General features: G+C 40.8%; 1 protein-coding gene across 8 annotated transcripts in view; it reads left to right on the top strand.

Moving 5' to 3' along the window:
* Positions 1-25,619, top strand: part of raph1a (Ras association (RalGDS/AF-6) and pleckstrin homology domains 1a) — a 193,889-nt gene that overhangs the window by 156,005 nt on the left and 12,265 nt on the right. For all 8 annotated transcript variants that reach the window (XM_041200367.1, XM_041200362.1, XM_041200361.1 and 5 more), the window contains 6 exons: positions 470-535; positions 4,469-4,612; positions 6,869-6,979; positions 12,290-12,388; positions 16,071-16,191; positions 18,887-19,038. In XM_041200367.1, the coding sequence (XP_041056301.1) occupies positions 470-535; positions 4,469-4,612; positions 6,869-6,979; positions 12,290-12,388; positions 16,071-16,191; positions 18,887-19,038 (693 nt within the window). The remainder of the gene's footprint in view (positions 1-469; positions 536-4,468; positions 4,613-6,868; positions 6,980-12,289; positions 12,389-16,070; positions 16,192-18,886; positions 19,039-25,619) is intronic.

Here is a 25,619-nt window from a genome sequence, read left to right as displayed (position 1 = left end):
TATCCCATGAATGAATTTTTAAGAAAAGGTTAATAAGGCCATTGAAAAAAGAAACAAAGTACTTGGGGCGGTTAATTACCAAATGAATAGACTGAAAAGCATAGTGGTTTTGTTAAACCTGTATAGAGCCTTGTTTAGATTATGCTTGGGCTGGAGGAGATAGGGATAAGTGAGGCCATGGAGGGATCTGAAAACAAGATGAGAATTTTAAGATAGAGGTGTTGCTCGACTGAGAGTTGTTCCAGGATGCTGAGCAGCAGCTGAAGCCATGGTGTCATGTCATTGGCTTTCCGAGAGCAAGTTTGGAATCCAGCTGAACATATTAGCTATGTACGAAGTAAGACCAAATCATCAGCTGATCTTGGACAGAGTACTGCACTGGGACAGCAGCAAGCAATGGATCTCGGGGTTAATGTACAGATGTTTCAAAAATGTAATTAACTACACTAATGCGTTTTATTCATAACAGAATTATCTGCTGGGGAAGAGAGAAAATTCTGAGATGGGTGACAGAAATAAGGAAGCATTACTCGAGGTAAGTCAGGTTCACAAGCTGGATTCCTGAGATAATTGAAACTCATTTGGTATCTAACAATCTCAAGGGTCAGCCTTTCTCATTGGCTTTCAGGCAAATGATTGGTCCAATGAAGATTGAGCTACAGGTGGAAGCTAAAAAGTACATGCTGCTAATCTGAAACAAAATCTGGAAATACCTATGCTGTAAAGGGACATGAGATTCATTGCCTCAACCCTGCTCCAGCGTTCAGTAGTATCATGGCTGAACCACCTCAGCTATACTTTCCTGCATGATCTCCATATCCCTTGATTCAATTAGTATCCAATATCTTGTCAATTTCTGACTTCATTGTACTCAATGATTGAGCATCCACAGTTCTCGGCAGTAGAGAATTCCAAAAAGATTCATAATCCTTTGAGTGAAGGGATTTCTCCTCACTTCATCCTTAAACTGAGACGAGTTGTGTCAGGTATCAGTGAAAGAAACAAACCCATGGGGAAGATCAGTTGGGTTTTAAAATCTTTTTATTTGAACAAAAGAACTGAAAATATTTACCTTTTAGTACCAAGGTGGAATAAAATTCAGTTTCCATGGATATAGTCCTTTAAAAGGCAGGAGATTGTTTCAAATAAGTTAATTCTAAAGTTAATGTAAGAATTGAAAATAAATTGTGCTTTAGCCTGCAGTGTGAGGGGTGAAAGTCGTCTTCTTGGGAAGCAGTGTGTTAATCCCAATACCAACACAAAAAGAGCAAAATCTTACTGAACCCTTTGTGCTTTAGTTTTGGGACATTTATTTGCTATTTCCTCAAACTGCTTCCACTATCAGTGGCAGACATCTAACTTTCACTCCAGTGTTAGATAAGCTTTAAACGCCCTCTTCAGATGTAACCCAACTTTGTGCTGATAGAATCATTAATTACACAGCTGTATGCTTGTCATGGCCCCAAATGGACCCTGCTGCCATATCAAATCCAGTCACTACTGACTCAAGTTTATGTGACTTCCGTGTCTCCGCTGTTCTGTTTGACTGCCTGTAACTTGTGCAATAATCTCACCCACCCAGAGGACCTTGGCGTACTCTGTGGCTTTCTTTGATGGAATTTATTTATTTGTGCTACTGGTCAGGACACTGCTCTGTATTTCAGAAATTATTTATGAGAATCTGGCATTAATCAGATGAGCATTTTGGTTTATCATAGTTAACATTGAACTTGAATATTTCTGCATCCCAGATATTTAGTAATCAGCAAAGGACAAGTATTTGCGTCTAAAATGTGATAAAGTGTGCATGCTTCAAAGAAAGCAGTTTAACCTGGATTCAGTATATACTTAATGTTAACAGCAAACTGTGGTGAAAATATCATGCTAGCGTTCTATAATTTCAAACATTGGGCACGTTGGTAAAGAGAAGCTAGTTAGGATGTCCCTCTTATGGATTGTACAGTTTTTTTTATTTTTAAGCATTATGATATCTTCCTTAAGGAGAAAGGACTACCCTGAAAACGTTCCTAGGATAGGATCTTGAATTTGCTCCAATTTCTCCTCTGCTCACACCTTCTCTCCTGAAGGATTTTTTTTCAGTTTTGGCAGCCCTCTGAGGCTATCCGTCCTGAGTCCAGAAAGAGAATCAGCCAGCTGTTTGTGCATCCAGGTTATTTCGAGTCTAAACCAGAACACATTTTCACTTACTGTCCAAACACCAACTTTCTAACGAGGTGTCAGTGACTAGTGAGCAAGAGCTGGATGTTTCCCTTTCACCCACCTTAGCTCAGGGACACCAAAGCCAACTGTTGTGTCCAAGTTCTAGTTGGCTAATGCTTTACACCCTGTACACACTTTTGCATCTGCTGATTCACTTTAACAGCTGCTCTCAGTTAAAAATCTAGAAAAATTAAGCAATCAACTTGCCATACCTTCCCTTTCTACAGAGAATACCCACTCCTGTGTGCCTGTGCACGCACTGTGTTTATGGTCTTCCCAGTGTTAATGCACACAGCCACTTTCCACTGGTATGCTGCAAAGTATGTTATTCTTGGAAGGTTTTATAAAAGAGGCTTTCATATGAGGCCTCTATCTACATTGACCTCAAATCCATGAAAAATTAAGTCATCTACACTTTGTGAATTCTAAATTTTAAAAACAGTTAAGAAACAATTATTCAAACAAAATATATTAAAGAGGAAGTTAAGCCCAAAGGTAGGACTTTTATATAAAAAAATGTTTACTTTGAAGATGGAGTTCCCAAACGGGCTGAGCCTTACCTTCCTGGCAAACTGCAATATTGATTTTGGGGTGATCAGGTATCCTGGAGCATTATTATGACACAGCAGATGGTAAAGGCTGTGCTGTTCAAATCCCAGAGGGAAACTTGAAATAACTATCATAACCCATTTTTGCAATTTGTGTGTTTTGAGATGCAGGCTTTGAATCCAGTAGTAATAAGACCACTGAGTCAGAAGAGGTTTTCTTTATAAAACAAAATTAAACATTTATTAATATAAAGATTGAAAACACATACATACATCTACAAAATTACTACTGTAATAACTACAAAAATACCCTAATTAATCTGACTCTCAGTTACACCTCCATTAGGGCAACAATAAAACTCATAGATTTAACAGACTTCTGGCAAAGCACACCATGAACAGTTGCATTCAAAATGAGTTTCTTTCAGCTCTGGGTCCTTGCAGACAGACTTCTGGCTTACAGGCTGGAGGATTATCACACTTGTTGGATCCTAAAATGCCTCTACCTTTCATACAATCTCCTTTATACATATCTTTCTCTTTGAATGTAAATTTTCCATTGTATCACTAGGCTTTTAACTTTACTGCTTCTAACAATAACATCCTTTTATCCCACCAATTTTATTAGTACGCTGAAAAAAGATAAACACATTGCTTGATGTCTCATAGGTAGGTGTAAGATTTCACCTGCAGTCTTGAATGGTTTCTTTTAACAAATACAAATTTACACTTTACCTTCTACCCTCTTTACGTTTATCTAATTAACATCTCAAGACTAATTTACATCAAAATACCCCGAATAGCTAGCTTTAACTCAATTAAGACACACACGTAGACCCCACTAGAACTCTATTTTAAAAAATAATTTCCAATAACATTATAAACATTAATATCTCTTCATGACAGCATCTCCACTTTAAACACTGGGGTTGTAACATTTGCCTGGCTGATGTCCTGGCACTCTGTCCCATTGACTAATCGAGGATCTTGGATATAGGTACTTTTAAACTTTGGCAACAAAAGAATTATTCTTTTTGGAGGATGTTTCCCATTTAAACCGGCCCCCATAATTCTCACTCAGGTTTTGCACTGATACAATTCAAGGGCTTGAGTGAAATATCACTCTCTAAATTGGACTGGAAGAGAATCAAACAGGCCCCCAAAAGTTTAAGGGCAAAAAATCTGGAGCGATTTTCATTGTGATTTTAAAAAATTAGAGATCCCTTGTGCTGAACACAGTGTGGGGCTAGCCCAATCAAAATCTCTCGAGGAAAATCTGAGCAGTGCCTTGTCAAAATGTGTTGTACGTGTAGCTGGTTTCAGCATTATTGCCAATCTAGGATGATGCTGAGATAAGAAACTAGAAGAATAAATAATGGATCAGAAAATTAAGTTTTCTGGATGTTATTGAACAATTGCTTAGTGGAATTTGTATTCGCTCTTCTCCAAGCCACAAAGTGAATAGATAGTTAATAGGTAGATTTTCTGCAGAAAACCTACCTGTGATGCCCTGTGTCTCCACCTAATTTTCTCCCCTGCCCTCCATTTTCAAAATAGTGAGTCAAACATTAGATTATGGGGTTTTTCCTACATGTTGGACCTAAATGGTTCTCACAGCTTAGGCCAATTAACTCCATAGCCTTACAGTTTGATCTCTACTGTGTGTGAATTAATTGATCTATTTGGTGCTTTTGCTGCAGGAGTTTTTCTGTGGCAGTTCTGTGACTGTTCCAGAGATTGAGGGGTTGCTTTGGTTGAAAGAGGATGGCAAGAAATCCTGGAAAAAGCGCTACTTCTTACTCAGAGCTTCTGGAATCTATTACGTGCCTAAGGGCAAGACAAAGGTATGGTTCAGAAGGTGCTTTTTTATTAAATAAATCATGTGACAGCTGCAGTGGCAGAAGATTTAATTGCTTTTGAGAATACTTCTGCAAATACTGCAGTGAATTCAGTCATGCCTCAAGCCCTACTTTGTAATGTTCTTCATTAGTGTTCAGTGTCATTCTTGCTATCTAAAACAGTTGGATGCATCGGTAACTATGCAGGGATCTGATCCAGTAGCTATATCAGACATGCTAAGGCATGGACAGAATTGTCAACTTAAAAGCATTCATTTTATGCTGTGAGCAACATTTTTAGAAAGCTGGAGAATGACAAAGGAGGGACTGACTGGTAGTATGAATAAATAATTCTCTTATAGTGTTAGTATAAGGATGTTCTGAAGTGATTACATTAAGACAAATTCTATATGCACGGAGTTGAGGAATTGGTATGATTCTTAATGTGAATGCCAAACAGTGACAAATTAAACCTGAGACCTACTGATCAATGTGCCTTAATGCTGCACCAGATTGTAGCTTCACCCTTGAGGCCACTTGGTGGTTGGGGGTTTGCCAATGTTCTTGAACCAATTTATAAGAGATGTTGCAGACTACTGTTACAACAATGAGGTTTATAAGATTGTTATGTTTTGGGACTGTGTCTTTTAATTTTGGTTAAAAAGAAAGGGATCATGTAACCTGCTCTGAAGTCTGCCTGACAGCAAGCCTGGATGGTTTGGTTGTTAGAGATTAGAGAGGGGGTCAGATTGTTTTACTAGGAGGAAGGTGCAAAGTGTTTACACTTGGAGACAATGGCAGCAACCTAACAGAGTTTAGACTGAAAGTCTCCAAAGTCCCAAAATATCGGGTTGGAAACAATTGTGCCTTGAAACAGTCCATTTTCTTGCAAGATAAGAGAGTTGGGGGTCTCAAGGATAGATGAGCAGCATTTTTATCTGGATACAAGACCCATGTGATTCACATTGCATGGAGGGGGCTTGAGAGGGGAAAGGTCCAAGATATCCCTGATAACTCTGAGACACAGTTAGTCTGCCAGGGTCAAGGAGAGATAAAGCAGCAAGTGGCTGAATGTCTCTGTGGTTGACTGCATAGGAATGTGGGTGGGAGCTCACACTGATTGGAAAGACCAAATTAGGAGGAGTTAAAACGAGGCTGGAAGATTTGTCTAGCTTTAGCTAGAGGGAGAAGAATCCAGGAAAAATCACATCATGAAAGACAGTTCTGGAGTTAAGTTCCCAGGTTGAGAAAAGGAAAGTAAACCCTTGGAAGCTATAATTCACTTTGGACTGGTTCCAGTAAAATTGAATGTCTATGTAAAGGATATGTGTAGAAAAAAGTGAAGTATGTTATCGGTTGTGCTAAAAGGGGAATATTCTGTTTTGTGGTTTAAAGTATGAGTTGCCTACAAAGAAAGTGTTTAGTCACTGGCGCTTTTAGTTTTTTGTTACAGTAAAAGTCTTAAAACATAATCTTGTCACATCATCCTTTCAGTTCTTAACTTGAAGCTCAAATTTCTTTTTAAAGGTTATTGGTTTCTACGGAGATCATAACACTGCTTGAGAGTAAAATGACATTCTTTCCTTTTTACATTCTCACTTCTCTCTTTCTTCCACTTAGAAGTTGAGATCTGCTAGGGGAATGGGTATAGGGCAGCATCCTGTTGGCATAATGACCCTGTGGTAGCAACCTCCTGTTGGTATTGACAGGCAGCCTGCTGTGGGCACAGGGTAGAAACCTCCATGCAATACATAGCAGGTCAGGTGAAGATGGGTGGCTTCGGATCTGGTCCAAGCTTGTGGTAGAATGGCCCTTCAGTAAGACTGAGCAGCGTGGAGAATGCTAAGTGATTGCTAAACTCCACAGTTATAGATCAGAGACATTCACAAAGAAGCAGCTACTGGGCATAAGATAGTCTCGAAACTGATTTTTAAATGCTGCTTGAAACTACCATAGCTGCCCAACATAACACTACGGCAATCTCCTTCAGGAGGTTGAAATGGTGCAACAGCATTGGAAAGTGATACATGGGCAATATTTCCTTACCTGTGTAACAAAATCTTTATTCTTTCTCCTCTACAACACCACCACCCCTTTTATTTAAAAAAAAAGGCTGCAGTTTGACATACAAGAGGTATCAGTTGCTTTCCTCACTCCTCTTCCCCTTCCTTGCCCATAACCAAGTTTAAGTAATATGTCTTCATTTTCTCTTTAGGATGAAAGGTTGTTGACCAACTGACCTGGCACAATTCTATTTTCCAGACTTCTCGGGACCTGGCCTGTTTCATTCAGCTGGACCACATGAATGTATATTATGGGCAGGATTACCGCAGCAAGTACAAGGCTCCCACGGACTATTGCTGTGCACTGAAGGTATGAATAGTGCTTAGTTTAGAAGGCTTTTAGTGTTGTGGAGCAGGCCATTCAGCACCTCGAGTTTGTTCCTCCAGTCGATCGTATCAAGGCTGATCCGTAACTCAACACCCGAGAACAGCACTCGGACCAGGGTCACATTTCCCTCCTCCAGTGTGCTTCTGGTTAGTATTAGGCTGTTTGGACCATTAAAATAAAGAAGTCCCAGGCTGTCAGAGGTGCAAAGTTTGCCTCTTCGACTCAATGTTTTGGCAATCAATATAAAAACACTTTAAAGTTAACTTTAAGTTTCAGTCTGCAGCTTCATGTGAACTTGAATCAGAATGGCTGGCCATCCCACCTGCATATGTACTTCCAATTGCAGCCTAACTAAGGTTGTGTACATCACTCCTTCCTATTTTATGCCTCTGAATATAATTAGGAGGATTCAGTTGGCCTCATCCATTTTTGCAGCCTTGTATGACATATGTATCTGCACAGCAAAGTCTGTCTACTTCTCTTTAATCTTTCTTTTTTATATTTCTGATATCTTCCCATGTTGAACTGTCTCTTATCTGTCTGCCCAGCCTGCAACCTTTCATAATTTGCCATACCCACAGGTTGGAGTCATTAGTAAATTTCAGAATTGTTCTCGAGTCTAGAACATTTATGTATGCAATAATTAGAAGTTTCCCTAACATAGCCAAAGTGGAACCGCCATATTCTGCTGCCTCATATTATTGGGCAGCTTCTGGCAAGACAGTGATGAACATGGTATTATACCAGTGTGCAGGTATCGCCAGCATGATTTCCCCCTTGATTCAGAGCCGACTCTGGCTGGGTCATGTGAGCCGAATGGGTGACAATCACACCCCCAAAGACGTGCTCTATAGCGAGTTTGCTATCGGCACATGACCAACAGGTCGCCCAAGTCTGCGATACAAGGATGTCTGCAAGCGAGACTTCAAGTTGACCAGGATCAGAGTTGATGCATGGGAAGTCCTCGCTGTTGACCGGACACCTGGAGACAAGCAGTCAGGGAGGGCCTGGGGCAAAAAAGCAGACATCAGAAGGAAATAACATCAGTCAGGCCAATGCTATTCATCTGTGCCAGCTGCAAAAGGGACTGACACTCGCAAATTTACTCTAAAGCCACAACAGATGTTCATTACAGATGTGACATACACCTTGGGGACAGCCCATTGTCTCCCCAGATGGACAGATGCCCTAACACAGACCCCGTTGAAATCTGCTTGCTGCATTTTTGTAGTCAGAGCAAGCTCCTTTTACTCTTACCCTTTGGTTTTTTCCCACCTCTATCCATGTATCCACATTCCCTTTAATTCCATATGCTGTTTTTTATAATTCTTTCATGGGATATGGGTGTCGCTGGTTAGGCTAGCATTTATTTCCCATCCCTTGAGAAGGTGGGTGGTGAGCAGCCTTCTTGAATCACTGCAGTCCATACACCCAGAGTACTGTTAGGAAAAGGATCACTATGTTTCAACATCTCACTGTTTCTTGTGTGACCTTATCATATGGTTTGCTGCCAAAACCACTTGTATGAAGGAGAATTGAATCGTATTGGATAACAAAATCTGAGAAAGTAATCTGTTGAGAAATTGTAGTATGTCAAAACATAAAAAGCTGCCCAAGAATCTCTGGCTGTGGGACTCTGCTGAGCAGTAGCAGTATTTTAATGGAGGCTGCAGTTTATATTAATCATCCTGCTTATTTATTTTTCTCCTTCCAAAAGTCCCCAGAGCTGCAGAAGAATTTCCTGCAGATCATAGGCAAGAGCTGCAATCGCCTTAAATCTTTCCGGCAAATTAAGAAGCTGACTTTTGCTGGCTAGAATACTTGGAATGATTGTGGGAAAACTAGTTCACCGTTGGCTCGGTGCTGCTGGCTCACATGAACCAATGGCCCTTTGCCCCGTGGCTGTCAACATCAGGAGGCAGGACTTGGGCTGATGTTTTTACAGAATAGTCACCTGGGAGAGAGGGGGACTGCTGTACAGCCTGTTCAGTTAGTCACTGTTATCACAGAGGTGGGTGCCCCACTGTAAATCCAGAATAACTTGTGAATCTCTCTTTACTGGTGGACCAGAGGTATTTTTCTTTATGAACAACCCCTAATTTGTACATTGTGCCACTTTCTGAAAGGGAGCTGCAATTTGGCAGCCAATTTGACCTATGGAATTTACCTTTAATCAATTTAGACTTGAGTAGTATCACTCTGAGGTTGATTGCATCCTCTAATGGGGGTCTCTCGCACGCGCAAGCATGCACTTGTGTGTGCGTGTATGCAATCAGGAACAGGAACCTGAGCTGACTTTCCTTTTTCCTTCAGGCAAAGACTGGGAATCAAACCTGGAATTTGTATACTGTTGCACATAAAACAGGATGGTTCCTTTGTGCACCAGCCACCGTTAATGTGCAACTTACTAAGCAACCCAAGCATACTGGTCCTTGGAGAAAAGGAGACCAATTAACAGGATTGAGAAATCCATCTGCAGCTTTGGCGTTGTATTGCAACCCAGGTGTACAGATAAAATTGATAATTATTGAAATATATATGTGAGGCTTAAAATCTTGAGTTCTGTAGACAGCATATGGAACTATCTAGTGACACTATGAGCTCATAGAAGGTACTGTGGACGGTATCAAAGATGTTATACAGAGGGCATGGTTTGCCCAAATGACCTTATCTCTAATCAATGACTTTTTAAAAAGCCCAGCTGAGGGAAAAGACAGTCTCTGTGGGCAATGGCTGTTTTGAATCTGTCATATGCTGGGTGTTGTTTCTGTACTGCTTTATCCCAATGTTAGGAATGTGAGGGCTGGAAAAGAACATTTCAATCCATTTGTGAGGTCTCTTGAATTCAAAAGCAGATGGCATAGCTCGCTTAAATCTCCCAATTTGATTTTTCTCATTAAATGACTGTCCTACTCCCTCTTAAATTGACTATGGGTGGAATTTTACGACAACGGGATTCTATTGGCCTTCGTTCATACCAAATATTCCCATACTATCTGTGAAGGGTCTGATTTATGCATTCACATACTCCTTCTGAGCTTCAAACAGGGCCATGACTGAATGGTTTCTCAGAGTTCAACTTGTCGCTAAAGATCTTGAATACCTCAGTAAGGGTCACTCAGTTTCAAGCGCACCTTTTTCTATCTTTGACCAAAAGATCTGAATGGTTAAGGCCCACTGGGTAGGACGCTACCCAACTTGAGAAGAGGTAGAGCTCAGTCAGGAAGTGATGGTTAGCTAACACCAAGATTTAGTTTTATGTAGTATGGGAGGGTGGGGGGGGCATGGGTAGGCAGAAGAGAAACCCAAAACCCTCGGACCCATCCAACTGTCCCCATCAAGTCAATGCTACAATCTCTCACAAGAGATGGGAGCAGGGGTAGACCATCGGGGTAGACCATACAGCCCATCGAGGCTGCTGCATCATTCAATATGATCGTGGCTGATTTTGGGTTTCAACTCCACTTTTCTGCCTGCTTCCCATATCCCTTAATTCCCTGAGAGACCAAAAATCTGTCTATCTCAGCCTTAAATATAGTCAACGATGGAGCATCCACAACCCTTTGGGATAGGAATTCCAAAGATTCACAGCCCTTTGAGTGAAGAAATTTCTAGATTTTTAGTGTTCTAGATTCCCCAACCATTGTGTCTACCCTCTGAAGCCCCTTCAGAATCTTTTATGTTTAAATAAGATCATCTCTCATCTTTTAATTTCCAGAGAATATAGGACCAATTTACTCAGTCTCTCATCATTGACAACAACCTCATCCCCGGGAACTATCTAGTGAACATTCGCTGTACTACCTCCAATGTAAATATATCCTTCCTTAGATATGGAGACAGAGCTGCACACAGTATGCCAGATGTGGTCTCACCTGTACATTGTAGCAAGACTTCCTTTTTTAACTCCAATCCCCTTACAATAAAAGCCAACATGCCATTTGCCTACCTAATTGCTTGCTGTATCTGCATGTTTCTTGTATGAGAGTACCTAAATCTCTCTGAACATCAACGTACTGTCCAGTCATAGACAGAGAATTTACTGCAGTGACTTATCTTCTAGTTTCCTCACTGTTATTTCTGATGTCATCCCCCCCCAGGGTATATCCTCCACCCCCTCTGATACTGCTCCTCGGCGACATCAAGTTTAACAAGTTTAACACCTTTTTTTATAAAAAAAAAATTCTGCTTTTCTGTTCTTATAACTAGAGTAAATAGCCCACACTTTCTCACATTATGCTCCATCTGCCATCTTAATGTTCACTCACTTAACCTGTCTGTATCACTTTGCAGCTTCTCTGTGTCCACCTCACAACTTACATTTCCACCTAGCTTGGTATCATCGGCAAACTTAGATACATTACTTTCTGTCTCTGCCTCTTTATCTAAGTTATTAAAATAGATTGTAAATAGCTGAGGCTTGAGCACTGATCCTTGTGGTTCTGTTACTGTCCAGTCATAGACGGAGAATTTACTGTAGTGACTTCTCTTCTAGTTTCCTCACTGTTATTTCTGTACCCCCCCCCCCCCCCAAACCAGGATATATCCTCCACCCCCTCCGATACTGCTCCTCAGCGACATCATCCAAAAGCACATCAGATTACATATAATTGTTGCCGATTATCCAGCTCTACCTCACCACCAACATTCTTTACCCTTAGCCTTTGGTTTGTCATGTGATTTGACCAATATCCAGTATTGGATAGGCAGGAAATTTCTCCAGTTCAGCACTGGGAAATTTTCAGTACCTGTCATTAACTCCATTCCCCTCCCTGGCCACCATCTTGGGCTGAACCAGACTCTTTGCAACCTTTTGACTTTGGCCCATTTGACTTTGAGCTGAGATTCAAATGCCAAATGCTCTCCATCACCAAGATCACTTACTTCCATCTATGACAAATCTCCCATCTCTGCCCTAGCCTCAGCCAGTCAGCTGCTGAAACTCTTCCCCTATGTCTTTGTTATCTCCAGACTCAACTATTCCAATGCCCTTTTGGCTGTCCTCCTATCTTCCATCCTCCATAAATCTGCAAATATAGGAATTTGTGATGGAATATATTGATGCAAAGTGTGATGAAAGTAAGTAAAGTGGCACAGATGGGAAGTACATGCTGACATTGTATTGTGAATAATGATGTATAGTCAAATTCACCATGAGAAGGGTCTGCCAGTTTGGGCTTACATTTTCTCATTTCTAGTCTGGCCACAGTGATGTGTTAGATTTTTTTATACCTCGATGCCTGCCCTCTGATGGATATAAGTTAATTCTACCACTTGTTTGTTTTTCTGCAGCACCCTCAGATCCAGAAGAAATCTCAATACATCAAGTACCTCTGCTGTGATGATGTCAGAACTCTTCACCAGTGGGTGAATGGCATTCGCATTGCCAAGGTAACTTGCTATTGGGGGCGGAGGTCCTGCTTTATCCTTGGGTGGAACAGTGAGTTTCAATCAGTTGCTAGCCTGTGCTCTACCTAATCAGAAAATACTTGAGACTGGCACTAAGCACCAATGTGAGAAAATTCTCCTTTTCACCAGCACTGACCACCTTAGGCTTTAAAGGTAAAGCAAAAACCGTGTCTGTGCTGGCTGTTTGAAAGAGTTGTCCAATTAGTCTCACTCCCTTGTTTTTTCTCCATAGCCCTGCAAATTTTTCCTTTGTAATGTATACAATTTCCTTTGGAAAACCACTATTGCCACACAAGTCTTGCTATAGTTGTATAGGGTTTTGGTGAGATTACATCTGGAATACTGTGCAGTTTTGGTCTCCACCTTTAAGAAAGGATATACTTGCATTGGAGACAGTACAGCAAAGGTTCACCAGATTGGTCCTGGGATGAGGAAGTTGTCCTATGATGAGTGACCAAGTATATTCTCTGCTTATATTCTCTGGAGTTTAGAAGGATGAGAGGCAATCTCATTGAAACCTACAAAATTCTGAGGGGGCTTGATAGGGTAGACGCTGAGGGATGTTTCTGCCAGCTAAGGAGTCTAAAACATGGGGCAGAGTCTTGTGATAATGGGCCCATCATTTTAAGACTGCGATTAGGAGAAATTACTTCAGTCAAAGGGTTGTGAATATTTGGAATTCTCTGCCCCAGAGGGTTGTGGATGCTCCATTGTTGATTGCATTTAAGGCTGGGGTAGACAGAATTTTGCACTCTCAGGGAATTAAAGGATATGGGGAGCGGGCGGGAAAATGTAGTTGAAGCCTGAGATCAGCCATGATCATATTGAATGGTGAAGCAGGCTCGATGGGCTGTGTGGTCTACTCCTGCTCCTGTGCTCTATGTACTATTAAATCTGTTTCCACCACTTCCTTTCAGGCTGTGTATTCCCAATCATCATAACTCCTTGAATAAAAAATACTCCTAATCCTCTCTGGTTCTTTTGCCAATTATCTTAGCTCTGTGTTCTGTAGTTTTTGACCCTCCAAGTAGAAACAATCTCTACTTGTCTACTCTATCAAACACCATCATAATTTTGAATGCTACTGTTAAAACTCTCCTTAACCTTCCCTGCTGTAAGGACAACATTCCCAGCTTCTCTAGTTTCTCCAATTAACTAAAGTTCCTTATCTCTAGTATTCTAATACATCTTCTCTGCCACCTTTCCAAGGCCTTGAGCTCCTTCCTAAAGTGTGCATGCATAACTGGACACAGTTCTCCAGCTGAGGCCCAGCCAACGATTTGTAAAGGTTTGGCATGACTTCCTTGCTTTGTACTCTATCTATAAACTCAACAACTTATATTTATATAGCACCTTTAACATAATGAAACATCCCAAGGAGTTTCACAGGAGCATTAGAGAACAAATCATGACACTGAGCTATATAAGGGGATATTGGGTCAGATGACCAAAAGCTTGATCAAAGAGGTAGGTTTTAAGAAGTATCGTGAAGGAGCAAAGCAAGGTGGAGAGGTATATGGAGGGCATTCCAGAGCTTAGTGTCCAAGCAACTGAAGGCAAGGATCCTGTATGCTTTTTAACAAATTAACTTGTCCTGCCGTCTTTAAAGATTTGTATGAGAACCCCCAAGCCTCACTATTTCTGTACCCCTTTTAAAATTGTACCATTTAATTTATATTACCTCTCCTTGCAAAATGCTTCAATATACAAATACTATGATAAAATTAATCTGCCATGTCTTTGTCCTTTTCACCAGCTTATGTCCTCCCAAAGTCTGCTATTATCTTCCTCACTTGACTGCATTTTCAAGTTTTGAGTTACTTCAAAATTTTGAAATTGTGCCTCCAAGTCCAGGTGATTAATATAAATTAAAAAGACCAGTGGTCTTAAACTGACTTCGTTATATACCTCCTTCGAGTCTGAGAAAAAACTTTGCCGTTACTCTGTTTTCTGTATCTTAGCCAGTTTTGTATCCAGGCTGCCATTTCCCCTTTAATCCCATGGGCTTCAATTTTGCTAATAAGTCTATCATTAGGTATTAACAAACACTTTTTTAAAGTCTGTATACACAATATCAACTGCACTGCCACACTTATTTCCCTTACCAAGTTAGGATGCATCCCATCTGAATGAGGTGATTTATCTACTTTGAGTGCTCTCACTGTGGCATTGGTAGCAGCCTCTTTTCTGAAGACAGATGTAAAGGACTTATTTATTGCCTTAGCCATGGCTCTAACCTCCACAAGATGATTTCCATTTTGGTCTCTTTGACTTTACTTTTCATATGTTAAGACATTAGTATTACTTGTTATGCTACCCGCCAATTTTTTCTCAACGGTCTCTTTGCCCCTAGTTTCTTTTTTCAGTTGTCTGTACTTTTTTATACTTTGCATAAATCTCTATTAGGAACCTTATTTTTCATAAATCTTTTTCTGTTTCAATTAAAGTCTATTTCTTCATCATCCAGAAAGCTCTGGATACAGATGTCACCCGATCACAGAATTATTACAGTGCAGGAGGAGGCCATTTGGCCCATCATGTCTGCATTGGCTTGCTGAGCATTTTGCCTAGCGCTAATCTCCTGCCTTCTCCCAGTAACCCTGCACATTATTTCAAAAGAAACAATCATCTAATTCCCTTTTAAATGCCTCAGTTGAACCTGCCTCCTCCACACACTCAGGCATAGACCATGTCTAATCTGTATTTGAACTATATCCTCCTTGAAGAACTCCCATTGCTCACCTGCTGTTTCACCTCTCTTTGTTTCAAAAACGCTTGGGTCAGATCCCTTTTCAACTCCCTAATCCTGGCCCTCTTGCAGTCAAGTATTTGTACAGGGCTGTCACCATCTAACACTGGGGGCTACTGGCTTGTCACTGTATCTTGGATTTGAGGGAATTGATAGTGGATTGGTTAACATTGACTAGAATTGGCTTCAGTGGAATTTTCCCATAGCATATTCATATCAATGTATTACATGAGAAATAGCAGGCTTAGGCCAATCTGCCTTTGATCCTGCTCTGCCATTCAACAAGATCATGGCTGATCTTTTACCCAACTTCATCTTCCCCTAATATTCCCATATCCCTTGATTCTCTTAGTTATCAAAAATCCATCATTATCTGAACTGAAATACTGAGTACTTCTGGGCAGAGAATTCTAAAGATTCATAATCTTCTGAGTGAAGAAATTTCTCCTTATCCCAGCCCTAAAAGACTGGCCCCTTATTGAGACTGTGATTACTTCAAGAGGTCCCAGCCAGAAGAAACATCCTAAAATCTACCCTATATAATCCCTTAAGATCTTTGTTTCAACAAGAACACCACCTCTCATTCTTCTAAACTCCAGGAAGTATAAGCCTAGTCTACTCAGTCTCTCCTCATAGGGCAATCTCCTCATCCCAGGAATCAGTCCACTAAACCTTTGTTGCATTCTCTCCAGGCAAGCTCATCCTTCTGCAGGTAAGGAGACCAAAACTTTACACAGTGCTCCGGGTGTGGCCTAACCAAGGCCCTCTACAATTGCAATAAGACTACGCCAAACTGTGATTAATTTGACTTACAGCTGTATGAACAACTACTGTGATTATGGCCTTTTTCCTATGGAAATATATAGAAGTTGACAGTGAAAATCATAAAATCCCTCTTTCATCTTTGTTAACTAGTACGGGAAGCAACTATATGACAACTACCAGGATGCTGTGAAGCGGGCTGAAGCTGCATATGAATGGTCATCCCTGTCCAGTGCTAGTATGAAATCCGGATCCAGCTCTTCCAGTTTGCCAGGTAAATTGGCTAAGATTTTTTGTCTCCTCTCCCTTACCCAATTTTCTCCATCTTTTCCTCTACCTTTCTTTCAAAGGTTATGACTCTTGTTGGGGTGTGGATGCACAGGCAGCAGTTGCCAACTAGGAACCTCTTTATGCTTGAGTGTAAACAATAACAGCAGATAATTCTAGCACAGGTGGCAACACAGCTGATCCTGTCCCTGCCTTGTACTGTTCTATATGGCTAAAGGGATTGAGGGAAAATAAACTGAATCTTAATTAATGCAGATGAAGTTTGCTTAATGAGTGTTGAGCATTGGATATACATTTGTTGAGGAGCTGCAGGTACCAGGCAAAAATATGCGTGACACTTGGAAAAGGAATTCTGCAGGGAAGCAATTTGTAATGATATACTGTATCATCACAGAACATTTTTTTAATCCGTGAACATACTTTAAGCTCACCTGATGGCTCCTTTGATTACATGACTCAGTGCCATATACCAATCGGGGCAACCCCCAGTCTGTACAATTAGCTGCTCTTAAATTGAGTAATGCTGTATTACTGCCGGCCCTGGTGTCAGTGCTTCTCCATCTCGTTTATTACTCGCTGAGTCCTCCTGGAATATGGGCAGGAACATGCTCGGCTGTGTTGCTTTCTATAGTTGGCAATCCACCAATGCTTGCTGTCTAAACTTGCATGGAAATTGGCCACTTGGGTGAGGTATCAGAGCGCGTAAAATAATTCCAGAAAATACCAGCTAATTTGGAGAGGAGGGAGAAAATTAGGAGGAAAAGTGTTGTAAGAAGTCATTGTCAGCTGATGGATGAGTTGGGGGTTCATGTTTTCACTGAAACCAGATTGTATGTCCTGGTCTTCTGGATACAGCTCTGATTAAAATGCTTGAATTGCATAAATCTAGGGGCTATACTGAGACCTGGCAGGTTTGCTTTTCTTGAGCCAATATTCCAAAATGGAATGAGCATGAACTGATAACTATAGACCGGGTAGTAAATATTCACTTCTACTAGATGCAATTGATCATTCAAAGAGAGATATTCAGTAGATGTAAGGTGCTTAAACTTTCAGAAGGCATTTGCTAAGGTTCCCCAATTGAGCGCTTTAAGGAAGATGCATCATGATATTGCTGGTAAATAGGTATTGACGGGCTGAGCTGTAGAAGCATCAGATGACAGACAAGGCTCTTGGGATGTGGCATGAGTGGAACTCCACAAGAGTCTTCTGAGTCTTTTTTTTATTTACCCTTCTATAGATAATATGGAGATGGACAATACCAGTGCTGTAAAAATTTCCTCATGGCATCAAGCTATGTGGTCAGATGTCCAGCAATGTTCCTTATAGACTGCTCGACATGCAGCAATCCAGAGGTTCCCCTGCAGGCAGTGCACAAGTCAACTTAAGTTACCACATGGCTGTGCAAAAATTTAAATGGCCTGCATGCTTAATTAGATAGGCCACACACAAATGGAAAAAAATAGAAGGAACGTTGGTGGTCCAGTGAAGAGAGAGCATATTCACATAGACCCGAAGCTGAAGGATGAGAATGAAGGCTAATGTGGAGAAGTGTACAGTAATGCAAGTTGGTACAGGAGCAAGGACTGTGGGTATATATCATAGGTGGGTGTCTATTGATGAGTGAAAAAGGAAAAAAGATTTGCATCACTTGTTCATGCATTGGAAGTGTCTGCTCAGTGAGAGGCTATCATTAACCAGTTAAATTAAGACTTAGAATTTACAAATCAAAAGTTAATAACTGATTTGGCAAGATGCGGGACTGAGGGCTTTATAGATAAATATAAGTTGAGTTGATTAAGTGACTTGGAAAATACCTGGTATTCTGTACATGGCAAATATTTGGAGGGCATATTTTATAAAAATCCTGGATTAAATCACCTTGTGAATTTTGAAATGGATTAAGATAGGCCCATTATATGCTTCTGTGCATAGTAAATTGGAGGGAAGGGATTTGATATAGTGTGTTTATATAAGTACCTTGGACAGAAAGGGCTTGATGCACTACATTTGTACAACCTTTTCTTGTAGTGTGGTTTGTTCTTGTGCAAGTTTACCAGAGTGGGTGGAGAAAGTAGAAGGAAATGAGAGAAAAAGTGTTGCCATGGTTGAGATAGTCAGAGATCCTCAAACTTTACAACAGTATCAGGAAGAAACAGGAGTTTGGTGACCTTTTATTTCTGTCAGATTTAGGGTGCAACTGCTTTGAAATTTATTTTGTCTTGTTCAAAGTGGATTTTAATTCTGAAAGGAAATATCAAAGCACTTGCAACCAGATTTGACAGAAATGAACGTTTGTTGAATTTCATCAGTGTGCTCGGTAGAAAATTAGATTTCTTCAAGGCTGAACTTTCCTGTCAGGAAATAAAAATCCCATGAAAAGAGAGTGAAGATAAAGTTAACAAAATATACAACATGTCTTTCAACATTTGAAAAGGTTAATGCTTGGGTGAAGACTCTTTATCAGAATTCATAATCCAAAGAATCTTCATTCGAAATGTTAACCCCTTGTGTTTTTTTCCCCCAGATGTTGGCTGACCTGTGTATTTGCAGTATTTTGTTGTTTGTCAGATTTTAAGCGTACGTAGTGTTTAATCCAAAACTGAGCGTTTTGCACACTAGGAACTCTAGACCTGTAATTTGATGCATGGGATTCACCTTCACCTGCTCTGTTTGTGCAGAATCCCACTCGAACCATTCAAACCAGTCAGACAGTGGTGTTTCTGACTTGCAGTCTACGGGTCATGTTCGCTCCCAAAGTATCGTCAGCTCCATTTTTTCAGAGGCTTGGAAAAGAGGGACACAACTGGAGGAGCAGCAACAGCATTCCAAGGTAAGAGAAAGAAAATGTACCCTCTTGATGCACAAAGAAAAGCATCCAGCTTCACCTCTTACCCTAATGATGAGCCTGCCTGTATACCTCATCACTGGATTACACAAGAATTAGGAGCAGGAGTAGCCCATTCTGCCCCTCGAGCCTGCTCCTGCCATTTGATAAGATCAAGGCTGATTTGATTATGGTCTCAACTCCACTTTCCTCTCTGCACGCCTATATCCCTCAACTCTTTTGTCGATCAAAAATCTATCTAACTCCGTCTCAAATATGTTCAATGGCCCAGCCTTCTTAAGTCCCTGGGAAGAGAATTCTACAGACCAGTGAACCTCAGAGAAAAAAATTCTCCTCATCTTGGTCTTAAATGGGAGACGCCTAATTTTTAAATTGTGTGCCCTAGTTCTAGACTCATCCACAAGGGGAAACATCCTCTCAGCATCCACCCTGTCAAGTCTCCTCAGGATATTATGTTTTTTTAAGATCATCTCTCATTCTTCTAAACTCTAATGGGTATAGGCTCAACCTGTCCAACCTTTTCTCATAAGCTAGCCTCTTCATCCTAGAAATCAGTTGCGTGTATCTTCTTTGAACTGCTTCTACTGCGATTATATCCTTTAGTTAGGAGACCAAAACTGTACACAGTACTCCACATGTGGTTTCAATAAGGCCCTGTATAGCTATAGCAACATTTCCCTACTTTCATACGCTATTCCTCTTGCATAAGAGTCAACATTCTGTTCCGCCTTCCTAATCATTTGCTGTATCTGTATACTAACTTGTGTTTCATGTACCAGGATACCCAGATCCCTCTTACTGTAGAGTTCTTCAATCTCTCTCCATTTAAATAATATGCTGCTTTTTAAAATTCTTCCTGCCAAAGTGGACAAGCTCATATTTTCCCACATTATACTCCATCTGCCAAATTCTTACCCACTCACTTAACTTATCCCAATCCCTTTGTAGACTCTGTTCTCTTGACAACTTACTTTCCTACCTATCTTTGTCATCAGCAAATTTAGCAACCATACATTTCTGTCCCTTCATCTAAGTCATTGATATAAATTGTAAATAATTTAGGTCCCAGCATTGATCCCTGAGGCACTCCGAGTTACAGCTTGCCAACCTACAAATGACCCATTTATCCCTATGCTCTGCTTCCTGTTAGCTAACCAATCTTCCATCTATGCTAATATTGTTACCCCCTACACCATGAGCTCTTACTTTGTGAAGTAACCTTTGATGTGGCACCTTATTGAATGCCTTATCGGTTGGCTAACAAAGCTGCAGAAAATAGGTTAACAAGTGGGGCATGTTCCACCATCTTGATTTGAAACTTGGGGAACATGGTTGTTTGGCCATTATGTTGCTGTAGTCTCAAATGGCAACCTTCCCTGTTGAATCATCTTATCCCTCAGATCTTAGCTCATTGGTCAATGAGGCAATGTGGTATAATTAGGGCACAGTTCTGTAGATACCATCAGAGCTGCTACTTAGCTGACTCAGCATGTGGTCAGTTTGAGTGGTGCAAATTAGGAAATTCCTCCCACCCTCTATTCAAGCTGTCCCTTTCCTTTCTGAACCTGATAGTTTCTGTGTGGGGTAGGTGAAATTCTTCCCTCTGGTGGATAATCTGTGAAAGACTGATGATTTAGTCAAAATTATTCTAACTGCTCTTTCGTGCAGTAGCTGAGCACAATACATTGATTTTTCAGTCAGTGGACTGATTCTTACCGTATTTTGTAGCAAGTGAACAATAACACACTTAAGATATGCTATGTTAGCATTTACTTACCAAAAAGTGCTTCCTGCTTCCCTAAGCATTTGCGTTTTTAGTGTGGATTTGGTTGGTAGGGAGGTTCTTGTGCTGCTTATTTTCAGCCTTGATGCACCATAGGTAATACTTTTACAATCCAGCTCAACTCAGAATTTGAGAGGAGTTATTTGGTATTGATCAGAATTTTTGTTAACTGTTTTTCAATTATCCATTGAGAAAATGTCCTTTCTCATTGGATAATTGGACAAAATAGTAGTGGGTGGAACAATTCCAGATGAAGTTTGACACTGACTGACAAGTGTAAAGTGGCAGTACTCAATGAATGTTGAAATAGCTGAAAGAATTCCAGAATCTGAAGAACATAGGAACAAGAGTAGACTACTCAACCTCTTGAATCAATTCCGCATTCCATTAGACCATCTCTGATCTGCATTTAACTCCATTTGCCTGGCTCCGTGTTCATTAATACCCTAACTAAAAAGCTATCAATCTGTTTTGAAATTTACAACTAACCTAACCTCAGCAACTTTTAATGGATTTCCACTCCCCTTTGTGTGAAGTGGTGTTTTCTGACTTTACTCCTGAATGGCCTTGTTCTAATTTTAAGATTCTGTTAGCCCTTGTTTTGCACTTCCTACCAGATGAAATTGTTTCTATCCACCCTCTCAACTCCTTTTGATCATCTTCAACATCTTAATTAGATCACCCCTTAAACAATATAGGCAACCTGTCCTCATTATTTAGCCTTTTAAACTCTAGTATCATTCTAGTCAATCTGTGCTGCACCTCTTCCAGCGCTCTTCCTGACAAGCAGAACGTGAATTTTTCCACATCAATGGGAGGCAATGGGTTTACGCTGATGACCTAATGGTTCGGAAACCTCACAGGCATGCTTGCCTGTGCACCCAGTCCTTCAGCTCTGTTTTTGTTGAGACCTCAAACGGAAACCTGTAGATACCACCAGTTGTGAAGAGAGAAGACAAATTAAATTGAAAGCCAGTGGCTAAGTGACACGAAGCTCAAGTTTTCAAAATTTCATCCTTGTAAGGAGATGAGGCTGAACTAAGTGATCGCATAGTCTTCTGATTCAGCTGAGAGATTCAGAGTGCTGTCACATTGTCCATATAAAGCAGAGGCCAAATAACTGCTAATGTTTGCAGCTTTGTGTCCTCCATCCTGAAGAGTGTGTGTGTGTGTGTGTGCGTGTGCATGTGTGTCCTTTGTGTATATATTTCCTGGTGTTTCTCCAGAGTCCGAGAATAACACTGACATTATTAGCAGTAGTGAAAGCCTTCAGTGAAGGGTATGAGCCCTTTTTAATTGACAGCTGCCGCTATAGTGGGATAACCATGCTTCCACTGTGACTTGATTCCATTCCCACACAAGGAGAAAAGGGAAAAGAAAACCTGGAAATCCTACAGCTAAGAAGGATGTGATAAGCAAGAGAAAGAAGTGTGCAGTAAGCCATGGAAAGAAAAACATGAGACACCTGGGGTTGCAGGGAGAAAAGACAAGGTAGAATAGTACATCTGTGCCAGGTGATCAATCCTGTGGCGTGTATAACTTTCTCTCTGAGGCTGCACCAGAGCGTTTGCAAAATGAATTTCCAACCACACATCTGCACTAAGACTGCCCATTTCCACAATAATAAGATCAACCAACGCCGTCTCTGCCTCAGCTTATCTGCTGCTCAAACCCTCATCCATGCCTTTGCTACCTCTAGGCCTTGATTATTCTAATGAATGCCTGGTCGGCCTCCCATTTTCCACCCTCCATAAACATAAAGTCATCCAAAGTTCTGCCTGTATTCCAACTCTCATCAAGACAAATTCACGCATCACCCTTTACTTACTGACCTACGTTGGCTCCTGGTTAAGTTTTGCCTCAACCCCCAGTTCTACGACGTTCCAAGATACCTGCCCTTCTCTTACTCTGGCCTCTTGCACATCCACAATTTTAATCGATCCACCAATGTTGGCTGTACCTATCTGGGCCCTAAGCTGCAGCATTCCCTTCCTTAACTTATCCACCTCTCTATCTCACTTTCCTCCTTTAAGACAGAATCACAGATTCTGTCTTAAATTACAGCGCAGAAGGAGGCCATTCGGCCTATCATGTCTGCACTGGCTCTCTGGATGAGCAATTCACTTAGTGCCGTTCTCCTGCCTTATTCCCTTAACCCTGCACACTCTTCCTTTTCAGATAACAGTCTAATTCCCTTTCGAATGCCTCGATTGTACCTCCACACTCTCAGGCAGTGCATTCAGACTGTAACCACTTGCTATGTGAAAAAGTATTTTGTCATATCGCATTTGCTTCTTCTGCAAATTACTTTAAATCTGTGTCCTCTTGTTCTCGATCTTTTCACAAGTGGGAACAGTTCTCCCTATCTACTCTGTCCAGACCCCTCATGATTTTGAATCCTCTATTAAATCTCCTCTCAGCCTCCTTAAACTTACTTCTTTGACCAAACTTTTGGTCATCTGCCCTAATCTAAGGACATCCGAAATAGGAGTAGGAATAGGCCATTTGGCCCCTCCAGCCTGCCCAGCTATTCATTAAGATCATGGCTGATCTTCTTGTGTTTCGATTTCCACATTCCCATTTACCCCTGATAGCCTTAGATTCTTGTTAGGCAAGGGAATCAATCTACCTCTGCCTGAAAAATATCCAGTGACCCTGCCTCCACCGCCTCCTGAGGCACTGTTCTAAAGTCGCACAACATTCTGCGAGAAAAAATTTGTCCTCATCTCTCTCCTAAAAGGATGACCCCTAATTTTAAAATCATGGCCCCTAGTTCTGGACTCACCCACAAGAGGAAACATCCTTTCCACATCCACCTTGTCAAGACCATTCAGGATCTTGTATACTTCAATTGTCACCCCTCACTCTTCTAAACTCCAGTGGAAACAAGCCCAGCCTGTCCTACCTATCCTCATAAGACAGCCTGCTCATTCCAGGTACCAATCTAGCAAACCTCCTCTGAACCGTCTCCAACGCATCTACATCCTTCCTTAAATAAGGAGACCAAAACTGCACAGAGTATTCGAGATGTGGTCTCACCAATGCCCTGTATAACTCAAGCATAACATCTTTATTTTTATGTTCAGTTCCTCTCATAATAAAGGATAGCATTCCATCAGCCTTCGTGATAACATGCTGTGACCCATGCACAAGAACAGCTAGATCCCTGTGCACCTCATAATTCTGCAGTCATTCTCCGTTTAAATAATACTCTGCTCTTTTATTCTTCTTGCCAAAGTGAATGACTTCACTTTTTCCCACATTATACTTCATCTGCCAGATTTTTGCCCACTCACTAAATTTATCAATATCTTCTTACGTGGCTTGATTCACATTATGTTTGTTAACACTCCTGTGATTTACTTTGTTAAATGTGCTATATAAAGTTCTTGTCTCAGAAGCATTTTGTTTTTGAGAGAATTAATTGCATGATGTTGTGGCTCACAAGTGACTTGTCAAAGCTGGAGTTTGTGCAATGCTGACAGCCTGAAAGTGGTTCTTTGTGATACCTTCGGAAAATGCTCTGTCCACTGCAGAATTGAATGAAGCAGATGAGAAAGGACTCAGGTTGAGCCCATGAGGTGACAGTAGAGGTGGAACATTTAGATTGCACATCCCTTAGCCTACAAAGGGGAAAATCAGCCAGGGCTGCTGTAAAATAGCACAGCACAAAAGAAGGCCATTCAGCCCAACTGAAAGAATTAGTCCCGCTCTTTCGCTATAGACATGCAAATTCTTAGACCTTACGTCTCGATACAATTTACATTTGAAAGTTACTACTAAATCTGCTTCCACCACTCTTTTTCAGACAGTACATTCCAGATCACAAGCCTGTTTTTTGCTAATTATCAAAAGCCTGTGTCCTCTGGCTGCTGACAGTCCTGCAAATGGAGAAATTTCTCTATATCTACTTTCTAATAAAAACAACATATAATTTTAAACACATCTATTAGATCTCCAGTTAACCTTGGTTCCCAAGAGAACAACCCCAGCATCTCCAATCTCTCCACATAATTGAATGCTCTCATCCCTGGTACCGTTCTGGTAAATCTTCTCTTTAAGGCCTTGACATCTTTTGTAAAGTACAATGCCCAGAATTGGACACACTATTCTAACTGAAATCTATACTTTACTGATGTCTAACCAGCCGTTTACCATAACTTGCTCGCTTTTGTATGCTATGCCTCAAATTATAACACCAAGGATCCTTATGTTTTTTGAACAGCTTTATAAACTTATTCTGCCACCTTAAAAGACTTGTGAATGCCTCAAGGTCTCTTCTGTTCCTGTACCCCTTTTTAAAGCTTTATAGTTTAGTTTATATTGCTACTCCTCAATCTTCCTTCTAAAATGTGTAACTTCACACTTCTCTGCATTAAATTTCATTTGCCATATGTCTGTCCATTTTGTCTTTCTACAGTTTGCTACTATGTTCCTCAGTAGTATCTTCCTATCCTCAAACATTATTTAATTACTGAAAAGTGAATGTTAGTGAGGACATAATGGGGTTCAGCTGTGATCCCTGATGTAGCGGCAAGCCTGTCCACACTCACTGACTACAGTCAAGCATGGGTGAGGTGGAGAAGTGCTGTTGGTGCCTGTGGAACCCATTTCCCAGAAACTGTCAGCCTGGAAAAGAGATGAGAAATAAACATATAATGAGAAGATGCTCATTGAATCGTTCCTTTCAGGTAATAGCAATTCTGTATTGGTACCCGAATCTTTTAACCTCCAGAAGAAAACTTTCTAAATTTCTCCATGATTTTAAGGGTAAATCGGATAA

This window comes from Carcharodon carcharias, chromosome 12 (genome assembly GCF_017639515.1).
Source record: "Carcharodon carcharias isolate sCarCar2 chromosome 12, sCarCar2.pri, whole genome shotgun sequence".
NCBI classification, from domain to species: domain Eukaryota; kingdom Metazoa; phylum Chordata; class Chondrichthyes; order Lamniformes; family Lamnidae; genus Carcharodon; species Carcharodon carcharias.
Note: the sequence above shows the minus strand (reverse complement) of the source record. Positions and strands in the feature narration are given on the sequence as shown.